The 19619-nt window shown below is 55.1% G+C and overlaps 1 protein-coding gene across 4 annotated transcripts; it reads left to right on the top strand.

Moving 5' to 3' along the window:
- The first annotated feature begins 1550 nt into the window (after positions 1 to 1550).
- Positions 1551 to 19525, top strand: ADGRE5 (adhesion G protein-coupled receptor E5). Of its 4 annotated transcripts, XM_055429480.2 has the most exons (20): positions 1551 to 1706; positions 6089 to 6139; positions 6356 to 6475; positions 7024 to 7179; positions 10403 to 10534; positions 11080 to 11226; positions 12092 to 12238; positions 12321 to 12367; positions 12498 to 12575; positions 14694 to 14871; positions 14957 to 15064; positions 15466 to 15680; positions 16229 to 16411; positions 17385 to 17576; positions 17790 to 18016; positions 18121 to 18187; positions 18324 to 18415; positions 18504 to 18672; positions 18757 to 18861; positions 18951 to 19525. In XM_055429480.2, the coding sequence occupies exons 1-20, from the start codon at positions 1667 to 1669 to the stop codon at positions 18978 to 18980; spliced, it is 2484 nt and encodes an 827-aa protein (XP_055285455.2). In that variant the 5' UTR covers positions 1551 to 1666; the 3' UTR covers positions 18981 to 19525. The 4 variants fall into 4 exon arrangements, with proteins under 4 accessions (XP_055285455.2, XP_055285457.2, XP_055285456.2 ...); XM_055429482.2 differs by lacking the exon at positions 11080 to 11226; XM_055429481.2 differs by lacking the exon at positions 10403 to 10534.
- Positions 19526 to 19619: the final 94 nt, after the last annotated feature.

Genomic DNA, 19619 nt, shown 5'->3' on the forward strand with positions numbered 1-19619 from the left:
TGAGGAAACTGAGGCCCAGAGAGGCTCCAGTTTCCCTGATGGGGCCCCCTTCCCATGCCCTGTCCAGATCAAAAGGACAGCAAGGGCAGGAAGGGGTTAATTTTACAACTGGGGGTGCTCCACCACCCCTGGGATAATGTTTGTCTGTCTTTGGCCGAGGATGACCTTTTTTTTCCATGACCACAATCCTCCCCCTTTTAAACTATTATGTACTTAATGTTTTATTTAATTGTCTATGCTGTTGCATTCTTGAATCCATTCCTTTAAAAGAATCTTTAACTTGATGTACTAATTGAAAAACCCTTCTCATTGCCTCAGATAGTCTGTAAGCTTAACAAATACATAATAACACAAGGAACATAAAGCTATGGATTCTAGCTGGAAAAACTTTAGGGCTACCAGGGTGTTAAAGACACATTAGCACCCAACTGAGACTTTCTGCTGGACCTTGGGCTCCTTGCAGAGACCTGGGGACCCTGCTGCCTACCTGTGGATCTCCGTTTAGCCACTTGTGAACTGTGCCTCAACTTTCCCCTTCTGCAAAATGGGAATCATAGCAACACCTGGCTCAAAGGTATTTTGAGGAGTCACTGAATTAAAATAGATAACTCTACTTGACTCTACTAGAGAGCTTCCATGATGGCTCAGACAGTAAAGACTCTTCCTGCAATGCAGGAGACCTGGGTTCAATCCCTGGGTCAGGAAGATCCCCTGGAGAAGGGAATGGACTCTCCAGTATTCTTGCCTGGAGAATCCCTTGGACAGAGGAGGCTCTGGAGCGACTAACACTTTCTTTCACTTTCTCTAGGTGAATCTGGCCTGGCTCAGATTAAGTGCTTTACAAATAATAGTGTGTTTTTTTGTTTGTTTTAAATGATGAGACGGTTTCAGAGACAAGTCAGTCACATGACTAATTAGTAAAGGAAGCAACCCTCCTATGATGTGATTTCTCTGTTGATTAACGCAGTGTCCAAGAATCCCTGAAATATGTTTCCCACTAGGTGAAACGCTGGCCCAGAAAAGGCCAGCTCCCGGACCTTGGACCTCCAAGGCCCCGGGGCCCCGCAGTTTCGCTTTCTTGGCGCCAGCCTGGCTTCCACGAAGGGCCCTTTTGTGCCCCACCCCCCCCACAGCTCTCCTGCGGACTCTGGCCTCTCTGGGCTTCAGTTTCCTCATCTGGAAAACACAGGAGGAAGCTCTTGTTCACGCAGAAACTGGCTTTGGAGATTCAGCAAGACAAGGCAGCCAACACAAGGTGGTCCCCGCAACGTGGGAGCCCCGAGTTATTTCTGAACGCGGCTCCTCCTCCCCAGCCTACACGCCTCCGGCCAGACAAGGCAAGCAGGTCCTGGCAAGACTCCTTCCCCTCCCCCTGGGATCCGCCAGCCGCTTTACACAGGGTTCAGAAAGTGGAGAGTCTCAAAGGGCAGCTTGCACCTTAATGTGTGTGTACGCGCGCGCGGCGCCCCTGGGTCTGCGTTTTGGCTCCACTTTCCTGTTGGCTTCCAGCTGCCCCGCCAGTTCCGGGGAGGGCCCTGGGCCCGCGGCTGCTCCCCGCCCCCCTTCATAAAGGCCAGGCGGGCCTTGGGAAAGCTTGCACAGCTGCCCAGCTCAGCGACAGGAACAGCGCTGCCCCATCTTCTGCTTCCCTGCGGCAGCTCGGACCATGGGAGGCCCCCACGGTGGCTCCTTTCTTCTCTTTCCCGGTGAGCACCCTGGGGCCCTGAGGGTGGGGCAGGCGGCCAGGGAGCCCCTGGCAGCACCATGTGGTGCCCCAGCACCCTCTTTTCCCTGGAGAAATGCAAGGTGCAGCTGGCAGCTTTGGAGCCCGCCTTGAAGGGAGCCACATGGCCGGGCATGGGGGTCCTGGGTCCAGGGGCCAGGCACCCCCACACTGTGGCAGGATCCCCCGGCATTTTCTAGAGCCTGTCCCTGTCTCCCAGAGAAATCTCTGAGCTCTCTGAACTGCTCCCAAAGTGGGAGACAGGTCTGGGGAAGGAGGAGGGGCAAAAAGGGAGTGCTGAGACCCTCTCTGTCTCACACACACACACACACACACTCACACACACACACACAAACAGAGGTGGCGGCTCTTAACATGGTGGTAGGGAGATGCTGGGGGGCTGGAGGACTGGGGGGGCGGGACCTCTTCACTGCCAGGTGGGGGTACTCCCAACATGTCCCACGCTGTCTCAGTGGCAAAATCAGCCCCAGAGACCCTCATTCTTGCTTCCCCGGATCCAGCTGGGATTCAGCTGCAGGTGGGTGGAAAAGATTTTACCGGCGCTGGTGGCAGTTTTTGAACTTTTGCTGTGACTTCCCCAGGGCCTCCCTTCCCGCCCCACCCAGGGTGGCTCTAACGGTTATCTGGGCAGCTGGTTGCCTAAGCAACCAAGCAACAAAGAGAATGAAGAAATGGTGCTTGGGGTACCAACCAGGGCTTCCCAGGTCACCCTGGGACGGGATTCCCCATGTTGGCCCAGGTTGGCAGGCATGAACTCAGTGGCTCCTGGGCCAGGAAGCTAGAAAGAGGAGTCTGTGTGCAGCACCCCTGATGGAGTGGGGAGCGGTGTGTCACCAGAGCTGAATCTCACTGCCTGAGCCTCACTTTGCACATCTGTAGAATGGGGCAAGACCGGTCTTCACCTTATTGGACTGTGTTAAGTGAGTTCCAAAGCAAACTATTCCTGATTCACAGGAAGAATTAAGTAAACAATATTTTTATTGGCTCAGCGGTAAGGAATCCACCTGCAATGCGGGAGATGTGGGTTGGATCCCTGGGTCGGGAAGATTCCCTGCAGGAGGGCATGGCAACCCACTCCAGTACTCTTGCCTGGAGAATCCCATGGACAGAGGAGCCCGGTGGGCTACAGTCCATAAGGGTTGAAAAGAGTCAGACACAACTGAAGTGACTGAGCACACGCGTGTTATTATTTCACTGGCGGGTCTGGGGGAAGACTGGAGGGTCTGAGGAGGCGGAGCAAAGAGAGCATGCCTGCCCTGCCCCCACCTCAGGAATCTAACCGCTCAGGGCTCGCCAGGGGGAATGGAAACCAGATGGGACGGGGTGCAGACGACCAGCAGCTCCTCTCCCAGCTCCTGTTTGGGCGACTTCCAAGGACCCAGATGCAGAAATCGTGGCCTGGGAGCCTCCGTGGTGGGGGAGCAGAGCCCAACCCCGCCCTGGCGGAGGGCACGGGGCTCAGAAGAGCTGTCCCACCGCCCCGCCCCGCGCAGGGTCTGGGAAACTTGACCCCATTCTACCTTTTTTTTCTTTTTTGTCACTTTTTGGTTTTTATTTATTTTTGGCTCTGCTGGGTCCTCACTGCCGCGAGGACGTTTCTCTAGTTGCTGTCAGCCGGGGCTGCTCTCCCGGTGCCGTGCACGGGCTTCTCATTGCGGTGGCTGCTCCTAGAGGCGCGCGGCTCGGTCGTTGCGCCTCCCGGGGCCCCGGGGCACAAGCTCAGTAGTTTTGGCGCACTTGGTTGCTCCTCGTCATGCGGGGTCTTCCCAGATCGGCGATCCAAACCATGTCTCCTGCACTGGCAGGTGTATTCTTTATCACTGAACCACCAGGGAAGCCCCAGTTCCACTTTTCCCAAGCTCCTCTGTTCACCAGATTCTTCCTGGGCCTTTTCTGGGCTCCAGGCCTCAATCTGTCCATCTGCAGAATGGACACAAACAGGGCAGTTGTGAGCAGGAAGTTGGGAAATGGGGACGAATCAGCCCAGGCTGCCTCCTGCAGTGGGGCGGGGGAGGGGGGGCAGCAGCGGTAATTTTGGGTCTGTCCTGCAAAGAGGAACTGAGTCCCAGCCAAGGGGGCAGCTAGCCAAGCCCTGTGACCAGAGAGGAGGACGAGAGAAATCCTCAAACAAGGAAGGGGAAGGGCATTCCAACCTCAATTTACCCTTGCTGGGAGGGACTCCATGCCCAGCGCCAACTTGAGGGGTATTGAGTTTGGACCTAGGGACTGAGTGGCCAGGGGGCCCTCCGGTCTGCTGACCCCTCACAGCCCTTCAAGCCGTGCTCACAATGACAGAGGCTAGAATTCCCCTGGAAGCTCCCTCTGGGGGGCAACGAGCTGTGAGTCATCCTTTCCCTTGGCCCAGGAAGTGACTCAGGCCTGCCCTTCCTCCTGCCCCCATCCCTCCGCCCACTGCCCCTTTTTGGGTCTCCGTGGATTGCTGGGGTCTGTGCTGCCTCCTCCAGCATTCCCAGGTGGGCAGGGACTGGGTGCCTACCCCGGGCCCCCCATGCTTCCCCCTGCAGCTGAACCGTCCTCCCGCCTCCCTCCGCCTTTGTTTCCGTCCCCCGCCTCCTGATTGTTTTCCTGTCTCCCTCAATCTCCACATCTCTGGGTTTCTTTGTCCAATCTCGGCCACATCTGTTTCTCTCTTGCTGAGTTCCTTATTTCTCTGTCCGTCGCTGTCTCGTTGCACAGTCACTAAGTCGTGGCCCACGCTTTGCGACCCCATGGACTGTAGCATGCCAGGCTCCTCTGTCCTCCACAGTCTCCCAGGGTTTGCTCACATCTCTGTTCACTGAGTTGGTGATGCCATCCAACCATCTCATCCTCTGTCACCCCCTTCTCCTGCCCTCAGTCTTTCCCAGCATCAGGGTCTTTTCCGATGAGTAGGCTCTTCCCCTCAAGTGGCCGAAGTACTGGAGCTTCAGCTTCAGTCCTTCCAACGCGTATGCAGGGTTGACGTCCTTGAGGACTGACTGTCTCTTCTATCGCTGCCTCCACGTCTGCCTTTCTGCTGCCCTCCATCTGTCTCCCTCCCTCTCATCTCTACTTTCTCTCCATGTCTTCTTGTCTGTCTCTCTCTGGTGAATCGTAAGGAGATCCCCATCTCTAAAGGCCCTGATGACTTGAAGAGGCCCTGAGAGTGGGGTGCCCTTGGGTGCTGAGGACAGCCAGAGAGGACCCCCTTCCAGCAACACCCCCAGTGTGAACCCACAGCATCTTCCTCTGCACTGGGGTGCGGGGCAGGGGGAGCCCAAGGTGAAATGTCACCACTGGGTCCCGAGACAGCCGTCAGGACTGACTGATAAGGGTGTGGGGTGGGTGAACCTGTGTCCCTGAGGAAGGGTATGGGAGCTGGAGGATCTTAGGTTCAGGGTTGGGGGTGGAATCTGAGAAAACTACCTGGTCCAACCCCCTCCTTACATATAGAAACGTTACACAGGGAACTCTACCCAACATTCTGTGATAACCTCTATGGGAAAAGAATCTGAAAAAGAATGAATATATGTCCACGGATAACTGAATCATTTGCTCTTCACCTGAAATTAACCCAACACTGTAAATCAACTACACTCCAATATAACTTAAAAAAAATAAAAGAAACGTTGATGACAGTACGCTTTGATGTGCCAGGCGATATTTACAGGCTTAATCCTTATGGTACTCTAGGAAATGGGTCCTGTCATCATCCCCACTCCACAGAAGGGGCAACTGAGGCTCTGAGAGATGAGGTCGCCAGACCACAGTCCAGGATGAGGCCTGGGGCCGCCTGGCTCCAGTCTGTTTACTGAGCTGCTGCCCACACAGGTCCACGGGAGCTGGGACCCCTCGGTGCTTGGAACTCTTCCTCATCCTTCAGTTTCTTTCTTTCTTTCTGGCTGTGCTTAGTCTGTGTTGCTGGGCACAGGCTTTCTCTAGTGGTGGCCTGTGGGAACTGCTCTCTAGCTGTGGTTTGTGGGCTTCTCACTGTGGCGGCTTCTGGTTGTGGAGCACAGGCTCTAGGGTTCTCGGGCTTCTGCAGTTGAGGCACACGGGCTCAGTTGCTCTGTGGCATATGGTTTCTTCCCAGACCAGGGATTGAACCCATGTCTCCAGCATTGGCAGATGGATTCTTTATCACTGAGCCACCAGGGAAGCCTGCCATCCCTGTTTCTGAAACCCACCTCCAGGTGACAGGTGGCAGACCCCCCCGGCTGTGGGTGTTCACTCGCAGGCAGACAGAGACGGAGCCCAAGCCTGGGAGGGCCGGGAGTCCCCTCTGCCTCGTTTGCATTATTCTGGGGAATCATCTGCCCTTCCTGGCTCGGTGACCCCTCTGATGCCCCGCCCTCTCTGTTCCAGTGTTGTGCTTCTTGCTGACTCTGTCGGAAGTTGGATCCCAGAACAGCAAGGGTGAGTCTGCTGGGAGCAACTTGGTCCACAGCTAGAGCCTGGGGATGGGGCCCTAGACTTCCGCCCGCACGCCTCAGCCCAGGCAGGAGACAGACCGGTTACAGGGGGAGGCCAGGGTCACGCCTCCCAGCACCCCGTCTCCTGGAGTTGATCCTGTCCCGCTCCCCAGCCCCTGGCTCAGCCCTCACCTTCTGACCAAGGTCTCCATTCCCACAGCCTGTGCTCTGTGGTGCCCTCCGCACTCCTCCTGTGTCAATGGCACCGCCTGCCGCTGTGCTCCAGGATTCATTTCTTTTTCTGGGGAGATCTTCACCAACCCCTTGGAGAGTTGTGACGGTACAGAGGCTTGGGGGTGATGGCGTGACATGCAGAGATTGTGGGGTACAGTCCAGTGTTTCTGGGGCACATGGGTGTTGGTTGGGGGCCTCAGCCTTCGTCCTCAGGTCCATCACCAAGGACAGAAACAAGAGAAGGGAAAAAAGATATGAAGATGGAGAGGTGACACATGAATGAACATGGCTTCCTGGGGAGAGGGCAGCTGGGTCTCCAGGAGTCTGGAGTCTGCCTCAGTTTGTCCTTTCAGGACTGAGGAGGGGGACACAGGGCTTCTCCCCACACCCCAGTTCAGCACTTCCCACTGTGTCTAAATCTGGGGTGACAGCCAGAGGGCCAAGAAGAACAGAGCTGATTGCACAAGCTTCAGGAATGGCTTGCTCCAGCCACAGCCCAGTCTCGGCATTATGGCCTGAGAGTCTTAATTCTTTCTAAAAAGATACTGATTCAACTTCAGGCCCAAAGCTGGGGAGTCAGGTAGGGGTTGGGGATCTCTGCACTGACCAAACTCGTGCCTTTGGGAGGTGACCCTTTGCCCTGTTGTGTTCCAGACATCAATGAGTGTGGGCCACCCTCACTGGTGGACTGTGGAAGTTCAGCAGACTGCCAGAACACAGAAGGGGGCTACCACTGCACATGCAGCCCAGGATATGAGCCTCTTTCTGGGGCAAGGATCTTCCAGAACGAGAGTGAGAACACATGTCGAGGTAAGAGCGGTGCTGCATTTCCCGCCTCTCATTCTTGAGGTTTGGGGCCGCCCAGATGCTGAGTCCTTCCTGCAGTGTCCTGGCTACAGGTGTGGCACCCAGGTCTGAGTTGGGACAGGGGTACCTATGCCTGTGCCACTTGCACAGAGAAGCAGGATGGCATGACGAATCAGGGACCCAAGTCCTGGCTTTGCCCCCTGAGAGCTCTGGGTGTGACACTAGCCAGGATCCTGATTCAGAAATCACTGTTTGCGACTTCCCTGGTGGTCCAGTGGTTAAGAATCCACCTTGCAATACACGGGACATGGGTTCAATCCTTGGTCAGGGAACTAAGATCCCACATGCTGTGCAGCTCAGCAAAAAAAAAAAAAAGAAATTATTAGCGTGTGAGATGTGATAATATAATTGTAAGTTTATGTTTTAAATGAACAAACAAACAAAAAGAGTGTCTTTTACAGATAAAAACAAAAGTAGCTTTGCCTTTTACTGTGTGATCTTGGTCAGGTTACTTCACTGCTCTGTCCCTCAGTTTACCTGTCTGTAAAAAGGGGGTGACAGTGGTGCTTACCTCACAGAATTGCTGGGGTATAAATAATAATACGAAGAAGAATAACAAAGCACAAAACAGTGATGGCTGTTGGCGTTTTAAGTTAAGGTCATCATGATTTAACACACCCTTTCCGGGATGGCCATCCCTGGGGGCTGTGCCCCAGGGTGGGTGCTCAGGAGCAGCTGTCCTTTCCACTCCCTCACCAGGGACCCAGGAGGAGCCTGGCCTCCACACATCACCAGGCTTTGCCCCTTTCCAGTGGGAGAAGATAGGCAGGGGAAGGGGCAGAGGAGACCAGCAGTAGGCAGACAGGACTCCAGAGAGGGCTCCACGGAGATGGTTAGACCTGCATACAGAGGATGGGGAGGGAGGGAGAGGGAATGTGAGAGGTGAGAAGGGGGCTGAGCCCAGGATCCAGAGGACCCTGAGGAGGGTCCTTTGACCCACTCTGCTGCACAAAGAAGAGCCCGCAACCTTGGTCCCAGCCCCTTCCCTCCTGCCCTGCAGATAGAGGGCGGCAGAGCCTCCCTGGTGGGAGGGAAGAGGGGACCTGCATCTGTGGGATCTCTGCTGGTTCACAGGGTCCTCTGTGGGTGGATGTTGTGCTTGAAACATGTGGCCTTGCCAGAGCCTTCATGTGGAATAGGGAAAAGTTCCCTGTCCTCTCATTGAACCGTGTGTTTGGGGAATGGAGTGTGAGGTGGTTTTCACTTGCCCCCTTGTGCAGTGATCAGCCTGCACAACAGTACATGGTGGTCATGGATCCCACTCAGTATGCCTGGATTGGGTGTGCCGCCCACCCACTGTTGTGAGTTCCTCTAGAGACATGCATGAACCAGAGTGAGTTGGGAGAGGGACCTCCAAGGGCCTCAAGGAGGATGCCAGGCAGAGAGCAGCCTACTGTTTGGGACTAAAGCCTGCCGCCTGAAGACCGAGCTCTCTGACGGGCTCAGCTGGACTGTCTGTGCGCCCCCATTTCAGCATTCCAGCCCTTGCTACACCTGAGCACGTGTCCATTCGTGTCCAGGCTGTGGGGTCTGCTATGGGCAGAAGACCTGGGCTGCTCCCTGGGTTCCTCATCCTGCTTTCTCCAGGCATCAGAGGGCCATCCTGTGCATCTACCTAGTCTCCCAACCCTCTCTGAACCCCAAGGCTCAGAATCCCTGCAGAGGGTCTCTTCTGAATGTTCAGAAGATCCTACTGTCACATGGCATCTTATCTTCTAAAAAGAGGAAGTGACAAGATACTCAGTGTGGTCACAGCACCGTGTGTCCCAGAACACTGTCTGTCCTCTTCGCCATTGTTAATGACTGCTGGGAGGAGACCTGCCCCCACTGGGGCCCTCTGACACCCAGGGACTCTGGGGACCTGTCTAGAAATGCTGAAGGAGGGAGATTCAAGGAACAGTCCACTGTCCCTGGATGGCCATGCCCCTGATGCAGCAACCTGCCTGGAGAAGACGCCTTCTGTCACCCTGACCCCACATCTCAGCTTCTCAGCCTCCATCTATTTCCCCACCCCACCCAAGGCTCCACCCTGACCCTCCCCAGTAATTCCAGTTCCCAGACCTGAGGCAGCTCTGATAACCGAGGCCTGGGAGGATGTTGTGTCAGGGGTGTCCCAGGGTGACATCAACCCCCAACCCACTGCAAGAGTCAGTTGAACAAAGAGGCTTCCATCTGGACCAGATGATGAGATGTCGTCAAAGACCGCTGCCCCTGGCCTGACCCTTTACTGAGGAGACCAGTCCAGGCCCCACAGTGACCCAGACCACGTGGGGACAGGAGATGGAGGCTGAGCCGCACTCAGGAGGACGCACAGGTCTACGTCTCTAGTGGGAGGCCAAGACACTTGCCACTTTTCACCCATGAGCGTGTGCTCTCTGCTCCACCCACCCAGCGTTTGCTCATCGTGAACTTTGCTCAGATATGGATTCTTACCACTTCCTGCCAGTCTGGGGGAAGCCTGCATGGAAATCAGAAAAAGGTACCTTCACAGCCCCAAGGGTGCCTGGCCAGACATCAGCCCCACTGCTGAGCACAGCCTGGTGCCCACTGTCCGGGTGGCCCTGATCTTTTTCTCTCATTCTCATTTCCCATGCCACTGCCCCAAAACATTGTCCTTGAGCAGCCTGACTCAGGGGTGGATCTTGGTCCATCTTCATGGAGCTGGAGCCTCAGAGTTAGCATGGACGGGAGAGTGCTGTCCTGCTGGAGTCAGCAGGATCCAAGGAGAACTCAGATGGCAGCACTCGCCCTGGGGGAGTCAGGACAAAGTCCATCACTAGGAGCCAAGATGGACCCTGCTGAGGGAACACGGCTGTGCTCGGCTTCCAAGAAGGCCTACCCAGTCCTTCGTCCAAATCCTTAGACTGGGACGCAGGGAGCTGTGATGTTCCCACCCAAGCTGGGAGCTTCCCAAGGAGGCTGAGGGAGCCAGAGCTGGCAGACGGGGAGGACTTGGGCCACTTCTGGCCACATCTGGACAACAGAACATCTGGGCCACCATGCTCACCATAGGCTGCCTCCGTGTGAATGAGGAAAGGCCCCCACTCACCAGAGAAGAGAGAGCGGGCCCTTCTGGATCCTTCTATACCAGAAAACGTGGCCAAATTCCAGGCCGGAAGGCTGTCCACAGCGGCAGGTATCCATCACGCTCTCCTTCCCCTTGCAGACGTGGACGAATGTCAGCACAGACCCCGAGTCTGTAAAGGCCGCAGCGTCTGCATCAACAGCGAGGGCAGTTACACCTGCCAGTGCCCACTCGGCTTGGCGTTCAACCCAGAGGACCCGAGGCACTGCACAGGTAGAGCCCCCAGGAAGGAAGGGTGAGGCGGGCCTGGAGCTGGGGAAGGAGCCGAGGCAGTTCCCGGAGCCCAAGCAGGAGAGAGGAGACTCAGGTTCCTGTGACGACAAGGGTCTGCCAGGGCCCTGCCTAAGGATCACCTCCCCGAATGGTCCCACCACAGACCAGGGAGACAGCAGAGACTTCGGGCCCCAAACTTGGCTCTGTGAACATCTCCCAGACCTCAGCCCTTCTGCATCTGCCACATTCGAGCAGAGGAAGCTCTCACTTCCGGTTCCTAGAAGGGGAACCTTGGTCCAGGGCCCTGGAGGCAAGAATCCTTGGTCTGGAGGTCCAGCCCCTGTGACTCAGTTTCACTCCTAGTTTTTCTGCCTATAAATTAAGGACCATAGCCCCTACCACGCCCATCTTACAGGTGTTTTAAGAGTCAAGTTGAAGGTCACCAGGTGATGGCACGTGCAGTCACAGTGGGGTCCTTGGTACTGGGCAGTGAAAAGTGAGAAGTGGAGGTGGGGGTGGCGCTGACCCTCTGGCTTTGTCCTCAGATGTGAATGAATGCACCTTGGGGAAAAAGCCATGCCACAACTCCACCCACTGCTTCAACGTCGTGGGCAGCTATGAGTGCCGCTGCCGTCCTGGCTGGAAGCCTATTGCTGGGTCCCCCAACGGCCCAGATAACACCATCTGTGAAGGTTCGGAGCTCAGATACTGCGCTCCTGGAGTGTGCGTGCATGCTCAAGTCGTCTTGTCCGACTCTGTGTGACCCCATGGACTATAGTCCCTGGCATTATCCCAGCAAGAATACTGGAGTGGGTTACCATTTGCTCTTCCAGGGGATCTTTCCGACCCAGGGATTAAACCCACATCTCCTGGGGGCTCCTGCATTGGCAGACAGAGCCTTTATCACTGAGCCACCTGGGAAGCCCACACTCTGGGAGACCCACACTCAAAACATCCGATCACATACTCAGTGGCAACCACACAAACCAAACAGAATGAATGCTGGAGGTATCCTGCTATGCCAGGCATTAATTCTTGTTAATTAAATGTGATAAATGTGTTAATTAAATGTGAGATCTGGGGGGTCCTGGAGAAGGAGCTGGGGTATGAAGGGGAAGGCTCCCAAGGACTCCAGGCAGCAGCTAATTGTTGTTCAGTTGCTAAGTCCTCTCGGACTCTTTGCCAACTCATGGACGCAGCACGCCAGGCTTCTCTGTCTTTCCCTATCACCCGGAGTTTGCTCAAACTCATGTCCATTGAGTTGGTGATGTCATCCTCTGTCGTCCCCTTCTCCTCTTGCCAGCATCAGGGTCTTTTCTAATCACTAGAAAAGATAGTTCAGTATTTTCACAACTTGCCTGTCTATGCGGGGCTCATCTGCTGTGTGCCAGAACTCGGCGCACTTTCCATAAATAACCTTAGTGTCCACCCCTCGAGGATGTGCGGACACCGGTGGTGTCACCTCCTGGGGAACTAATGTGGAAAAAGAGGGGCACAGGGAGGACAGGGGCCTCACAGGGCTGAGACAGAGCCTGACCTCCTCTGTCTTGTCCCCAGATGTGGATGAGTGCAGCTCCGGGCGGCATCGGTGTCACAACTCCACCGTCTGCGTCAACACTGTGGGTTCATACAAGTGCCACTGCCGCCAAGGCTGGGTGCCCAAAGCCGGATCCCAGGATAAGCAGATGACCACCATCTGCGAAGGTACCTGTCCTGCCCTGACCCCCGGCCCCACCACTACAAACACACTGTCACAGCTAATGAACTGCTGTCCTGTCCCCTGCAGAAATCTCCTTCCCCACCTGGACTGCTCCCCCTGGAATCAAGAGCCAGGTTAGTGGCCCCAGCGGGGACCAGCAGCAGGAAATCCCTCCAGCCAGCTCACCCTGATCACTCATTTTCCCTGAAGCTCCCCCACCCAGGATGAAGCTCTCTGACTTCCCCACCTCTCCCCTCTCTCCAGAGTCTCTCTGCCTTCTTCGAAAGAGTCCAGAAAATGAGCAGAGACTTCAAACCAGCCATGGCCGAGAAATCCATACAGGTAAGGGCAGGACAGTGTGCGGTGGCTGGAGGATGTTTCAGTGTGAATGAAGATGCCCAAGCAGAGGCCTCTGGTCAAACGCATACATCTGTATACAAAATTCACAGATTGCTATTGTTTAGTTGCTCAGTCATGTCCGACTCTTTCGACCCCAGGGACTATAGCCTTCTAGGCTCCTGTGTCCTTGGAATTCTCCAGGCAAGAAGACTGGAGTGGGTTGCCATTTCCTTCTCCAGGGGATCTTCCTGACCCGAGCTGCGTCTTCTGCATTGGCAGGTGGATTCTTTACCACTGAGCCGCCAGGGAAGCCCACACACACACACACACACACACACACACGTTTGAGAGGAATATGTCAATGGAGTGGAGCAGTTGAGAATTCACCTTTGGAGCAAGGCCACAGAGTTCAAATAGCCATCATCCCACCCACTGCCAGTTCTTGCTGTGTGACCTCAGGCGAGTGAGTCCCCCTCTCTGAGCCTCATTTGCCTCACTTCATAAATTGCACCTGTATCATCCAGTTGGGGAAACGGTTTAAATGAACTAATAGGAGTGGAGCTCAAAGAAAAGTGCCTGGCATACAATATAAACACTGTATGTTATATGTGCTTGGCCTGGTAGAAATATTGAGCCTCTAAACAGATTATAATAATAAATTTTTTAGAAGAGAAATATGTGAGCCCTTTATGTCATTTGAATTTTTCCAGTAGCTGCATTTTTAAAATATAAAGGTAAAGAATAAATTTAAAGAGTAGAAGTATAAATGCTGGAGAGAGTGTGGAGAAAAGGGAGCCCTCTTGCACTGTTGGTGGGAATGTAACTTGATACAGCCACTATGGAAGATGGTATGGAGATTCCTTAAAAAACTAGGAATAAAACCACCATATGACCCAGCAATTCCACCCCTAGACATATACCCTGAGGAAACCAAAACTGAAAGACACATGTATCCCATTGTTCATTGCAACACTATTTATAATAGCTAGAACATGGAAGCAACCTAGATGTCCATAGACAGATGAATGGATAAGTTGTGGTACATACACACAATGGAATATTACTCAGCCATACAAAGGAGCCCATTTGAGTCAGTTCTAATGAGGTGGATGAAACTAGAGCCTATTATACAGAACTAAGTCAGAAAGAGAAAAAATACATATTGTATACTAACATATATGGAATCTAGAAAAATGGTACGGCAGCAATGGAGAAGCAGACATAGAGAAACTCAAACAGGGGCTCTGTATCAGCCTAGAGGGGTGGGATGTGTACGGAGATAGGAGGGAGGTTCAAAAGGGAGGGGATACATGTATACCTATGGCTGATTCACGTTGAGGTTTGATAGAAAACAACAAAATTCTGTAAAGCAATTATCCTTCAGTTAAATTAATTTTTTTAAAAAAGAAGTAAACAAGTGAAATTAATGTGAAAATTCCATTTAACCCCGTAGATTAAAACTATTATCATTTCAACGTGGAGCCATATTTCAAGTGACATCTGGGGCCCAGGGCAACTGTTTAGGGCAGTGCAGACTTAGAACGTGCCTGCATGCGTGCTCAGTCGCTCAGTCATGTTCGACTCTTTGTGACCCCATGGACTGTAGCCTGCCAGGCTCCTCTGTCTGTGGGATTCTCCAGGCAAGAATACTGGAGTGGGTAGCCATTGCCTTCTCTGGGGGATCTTCCTGACCCAGGGATTGAACCCGTGTCTCCTGCATTGGCAGGTGGGTTCTTTACCACTGCTGCTGCTGCTGCTGCTAAGTCGCTTCAGTCGTGTCCGACTCTGTGCGACCCTATAGACGGCAGCCCACCAGGCTCCCCTGTCTCGCCACCAGAAAAGCTGCAGACTTTAGAACAGGGCCTGATATAAAGCCAGTGCCTGATAAATGTTAAGCACTGTTGCTGTTATAATACATGCACACAGGCATATGCTCAATCCCTGTCCTCATCTGGCTACTGCCATGTCCTGATGATTCTGCTGGTTCTGCCCCAGGCAACCCAGGTGGTTCTCCAGTGTGTACCCCAGTTGTGGGGGTGGGGTGAGGGGAAGTGAGATGCCAGGGTCCTTCGGGCAGCCCCGTGCTGCAGTAACCCAGGAGCTGTCACTCGTCACCCACAGGACCTCATCGGGTCAGTCGATGACCTGTTGAAAAACTCAGGAGACCTGGAGTCACTGGATCAGTCTTCCAAGCATGTCACAGTCACCTACCTGCTCTCAGGCCTCGAACGGGTCTTGAGGACCCTGGCCAAAGCCATACCTAAAGGCTCCTTCACCTATCGTTCGCTTGACGACACAGGTGAGACCTCGTTCTGCCCCATCCCAGCCCCCCAGGACCCCCTTCCACACCCGGAGCCCCTGATCACTGCCCCCTCTCTTCTCAGAGCTGTCCCTGGTGGTCCAGGAGCAGGGGAAAGGAAACGTCACAGTGGGCCAGAGCCACGCACGGATGCTGCTGGACTGGGCTGTGGCAGCTGCAGCTGGGGAGTCGGGTAATGGCAGGCACCCAGAGCGGGCACTCCAGGGACAGGGAGGGAGAGGCTGGCGTATGGCTAGGATACAGGAAAGACTGAGGGAAAGGGGGCGACAGAGGATGAGATGGTTGGATGGCATCACTGACTCAATGGATGTGAGTTTGAGCAAGCTCCGGGAGATGGTGAAGGACGGGGAAGCCTGGCATACTGCAGTCTACAGGGTCGCAAAGAGTCAGACAGGACTGAGGGACTGAACAACAACAACACAGCTTCAGAATATGCAGCCACAGGAAACTGAGCCTTGGGGCGGGACTATGGGCATCATGGCAGACTGGCGAGCTTGAATTAGACATCTTAAGAGGAAGGATGGGGCTTGGAAACAAGCAGAGCAGAATGTAGCCAGCATGTCTGTCCCCCAGGTCCCTCCGTGGTGGGCATCCTCTCCAGTCAGAACATGAAAAGACTGCTGGCCAATGCCTCTTTGAAACTGGACTTGGAGAAGCTGAAAGAGACCTACAAGAGTCCTGTCCGAGGTGCGAAGGTCACACTTCTCTCAGCGGTCAGCTCTGTCTTTCTGAGCAACACGAACACGGAGAAACTCGACTCCAATGTCTCCTTTGCCTTCACCCTCCATGTGAGTCCTGGTTGTGGAGGGGAATCAGCCACACTGCTCACCCCATAGGCAAGATCCCCGTGGTCTCTTAGCAGCCTTCGTTCCCCCACCCCCACCCACTCTGCTCCTTCCTTACACGTGCCTCAGGGCCTTTACACTTACTGTGCCCTCTGCCTGGGACACCTTTCCTCCACGATTCAGTCCTTTACCTGTCAAGTCGTTCACGTCACCTACTCTTCTAGGCCTTCCTGGACCTGCTTATTTAAATTACAATCTAATCACACCCCACCTTGCCCCTTTGCTCTTTTCTTTCACATTCAGCACCTAACACACTTATCTAGTTTACTTATTTATTAGGTGTATTATTTTCTGTCTCCCCCACTAGAATGTCAGCCCAAAAGGACAGGGATTTCTGTCTCCCCAGTTCACTCCCGGGTCCCCTGGCCTGGCACACATAGTCGGTGCTCGGTAGACAACTGTCAAAGGAGAAGCAGCCCTCTTTGGGGTCCACCCAAGCCCAGTACCCACGAGAGGGTTCCAGGCTAACTTCTATGACCGCCTCTCCCTAGGAACAGCCTGAGCTCAAGCCGCGGCAGGAACTGATCTGTGCCTTCTGGAAGAAAGATAGCAATGGGAACGGGTCCTGGGCCACCTCGGGCTGCTGGAAGATGGGCAGTGGGAATGGAAGCATCACCTGCCAGTGCAGTCACCTAAGCAGCTTTGCCATCCTCATGGCCCACTACGATGTGGAGGTGAGCAAACTAGGGGCCATCCTCAAAAACCCACTGGTGGCATGGCTGGCTCAGGCGAGACAGGCAGTTGGTTCTCAATGGAATGGTCCAAGAGGTTCCGCGTGGTTGCACAGACCAGATGACCCTACACCACACCTCGAAGCCCCTTGCTTGGGACCCCTAGACCTCCACATGACTCAGCAACTAAATAGAGTGGCCTGGCACTGCAGGCCTTACTTCAGCCAGTGCCCCTCTGACGGCCCACCCCCAACAAGATGTTTAGTCATTAAGTCGTATCCAACTTTCATGATGCCACAGACTGGCTCCTCTATCCATGAGATTCTCCTGGCAAGAGGACTAGAGTGGGTTGCCATTTCCTCTTCCAGGGGATCTTCCTGACCCAGAGATCAAATCAGCATCTCCTGGTGGATTGGCAGGTGGATTCTGAGCCACCGGGGAAGCCCCATCAAGTTGTTAAATATCGCTAAAATCTCCTGAGGGATCCATAGATACACTGGGCCATGTGAATACCTGGAATGGGTCAGGCAGGGTAGGGGAGGCTGATGGTCCAGGCCCAAGGAAGGACACAAATGTGGGTTTTGCTGAGCTCATAGTTGCGGCGAGGTGTCGGAGGGGCAAGAGATGAGATGGAGATGAGGGTCAGAGAAGTGGGCTCATCACTGTAGGGAAAGGTTGCAGCCATTGAGGATACACGGGGGACCTTCTAAGAACTGTCTGGGCGTGTAGTGGGGCACTCATCCAGAGGAACTGGGGATACCTGCTGCACCCATGGGTGTAGGGGTGGTGGTATTTAGGGTGAGAGACATAGTAGGTTTATTCAGATGTTGCTGGTAGAGGAGGTGGAGGGAGATGAGCCACCTGATCAGAGTCCTGCAGGCCAGGTCCCAGGTGGGTGTGGGTGGTGGGGCCCACAAGGAGGGCAGGAAGGCCTCAGGGGGCTGATGGAGTCCCGCCCGCCCCGTCCTGCATCTAGGACCCGAAGCTGGCCCTGATCACCAAGGTGGGACTGGCGCTGTCGCTGGTCTGCCTGCTGCTGTGCATCCTCACCTTCCTGCTGGTGCGGCCCATCCAGGGCTCGCGCACCACGGTGCACTTGCACCTCTGCATCTGCCTCTTCGTGGGCTCCGCCATCTTCCTGGCGGGCATCGAGAACGAAGGCGGCGAGGTGAGGCCCCGCCCCGTGGAGCGCCCCATTCTCACCTGGGCGCTAGACCTGCGAGGGCCTGGAGTGGAAGAGCTCTGCCTACTCCCAGTGGGTAGGGTGGTCGGCCTCCCCGCAGCTGAAGCATGTGGTCCCGCCCATTCACTGCTTCCGCGTCCAGCCCCGGGCCCGCCCCCGCTGACGTCACCGCCTGTCCCTCCGCCCTCGCCCCCGCAGGTGGGCACGCGCTGCCGCCTCGTGGCTGTGGTGCTGCACTACTGCTTCCTGGCCGCCTTCTGCTGGATGAGCCTCGAGGGCGTGGAGCTCTACTTCCTCGTGGTGCGCGTGTTCCAGGGCCAAGGCCTGAGAAAGCTCTGGCTCTACCTGATCGGTTACGGCGTGCCCCTGATCATCGTGGGCATCTCGGCAGGCGCCTACAGCAAGGGCTATGGCCGCGAGAAATTGTGAGCGCGAGGTGGTGGCAGGGCCAGGGCTCTGGGGCTTGCATGGAGCCCTTGTTCCCCTGTGGGCTTACTGGGTGCTGACCAGACCCTCCCTTCTTGCCCAGCTGCTGGTTGAATTTCGAGGGTGGCTTCCTCTGGAGCTTTGTGGGACCTGTGACCTTCATCGTTTTGGTAACTGTCTCACCTCGCCCTACCCCACACCCGTGAAAATCTGAAGCACTCGGCTCCACACTGAGCACCCATAGCAGTTTTCTCCCTGCGAGCTCCAAGGACACCCCCTAATCTGAACTCTGTGCTCCCTGCCCAGGGCAATGCTGTCATCTTTGTGATTACTGTCTGGAGACTCACTCAGAAGTTTTCTGAGATCAACCCTGACATAAAGAAATTAAAGAAAGCCAGGTGAGAACACAGAGGAGCGGGGGTGCTGACAGAAGGGGTGGCTGTGTGAGGCAGGGGCCCCGAGCTGCAACTGGCTGCCTCCCCACAGGGTGCTGACTATCACGGCCATCGCCCAGCTCTTTGTGTTGGGCTGCACCTGGGTCTTCGGCCTGCTCCTCTTCGACCCGGAGAGCTGGGTGCTGTCCTACATCTTCAGCATCCTCAACTGCCTGCAGGGCTTCTTCCTCTTCGTGCTGTACTGCCTGCTTAACAAGAAGGTGGGCCGCAGGCCAGGCTGCGGGCGGGGCGGGGCACCTCCTGTCCTGGGCCTGTCCTCCCCTGACCTGGCCCATGCCCCACAGGTGAGAGAAGAGTACCGCAAGTGGGCCTGCATGGTTGCTGGGAACAAGTACTCCGAGTTCGCCACAACCACCTCTGGGTCTGGCTCGAGCCACCATCAGACTCAGGTGAGGGCTGAGCCTGGAGTGGGGGGTGCAGGACACAAGGCCCCCACGTCTCTCGGCTCAGTTCTCACTCGGCGCTCCTTTCTCTCCAGGCCCTCAGGCCCTCAGAGTCCGGCATGTGAAGGTGCAGTTCTGGCCAAACCAGCAGCTCCTGTGGCCTCAGCAGCTTTTGCACACACAGATGACCTCCTCTCCCTCTCTGCTCCGCTCCCTCCTGCCTCGGGCCCCGCACGCACCACGGAGAGGAGGGTGACAGCCACCGTCTGGTACCGAACCCCTGAACACCCAGCAAGGGTGGAGGGTTGGACTTACTTCCTGCTGCCTCTCAGCTCCACCCCGGTCAGCACCCAGGGTAGTGGCAGCCCCCTCAAGTACACCAGGCCCAGACAGAATGAGGACTCATGCCCAGCCTGGCCCTTTCCCGTCATCTGTCTTTGCTACAGAACAAGAGGCCAAGGTGCTGAGACTTTGCTTCTAGGTTAAGCTAAGACTGAGGTTGGGTGGGAGAGGGGCAGGGCCCTTCTCAGCCCCTTGCCAAGAAGGCTCATGGTACTAAGGCCCATCTGCCCCCAGGGCAGAGGGTTCAAACTGATGTGAAGGCTGTGGACATTGTTTTTTTTAATCTGTATAAACTTTTCAGTGTTGACACTTTAAAAATTAAATCTCATGTTGACACAGAAGGTGGCATGTCTTCCTGGCCAGAGGCTCACTGACCAGGCTATGGGTCCCTGGTGTCCATGAAATGCAGTGAGCTGACAGAA

The sequence above is a fragment of the Moschus berezovskii genome, chromosome 8, assembly GCF_049115385.1.
Source record: "Moschus berezovskii isolate FMDL1 chromosome 8, NW_MosBer_1.0, whole genome shotgun sequence".
In the NCBI taxonomy this organism is placed as follows: Eukaryota; Metazoa; Chordata; class Mammalia; order Artiodactyla; family Moschidae; genus Moschus; species Moschus berezovskii.

What these genes read in the sequence shown, in the direction of transcription:
- ADGRE5 (XM_055429480.2), top strand. Translation starts at nt 1,667, where the DNA reads ATGGGAGGCCCCCACGGTGGCTCCTTTCTTCTCTTTCCCG. An exon ending in TCGTTCGCTTGACGACACAG is followed by an intron (nt 14,872 to 14,956) that starts GTGAGACCTCGT and finishes CTCTCTTCTCAG; the next exon opens with AGCTGTCCCTGGTGGTCCAG. An exon ending in TGGCCCACTACGATGTGGAG is followed by an intron (nt 16,412 to 17,384) that starts GTGAGCAAACTA and finishes TCCTGCATCTAG; the next exon opens with GACCCGAAGCTGGCCCTGAT.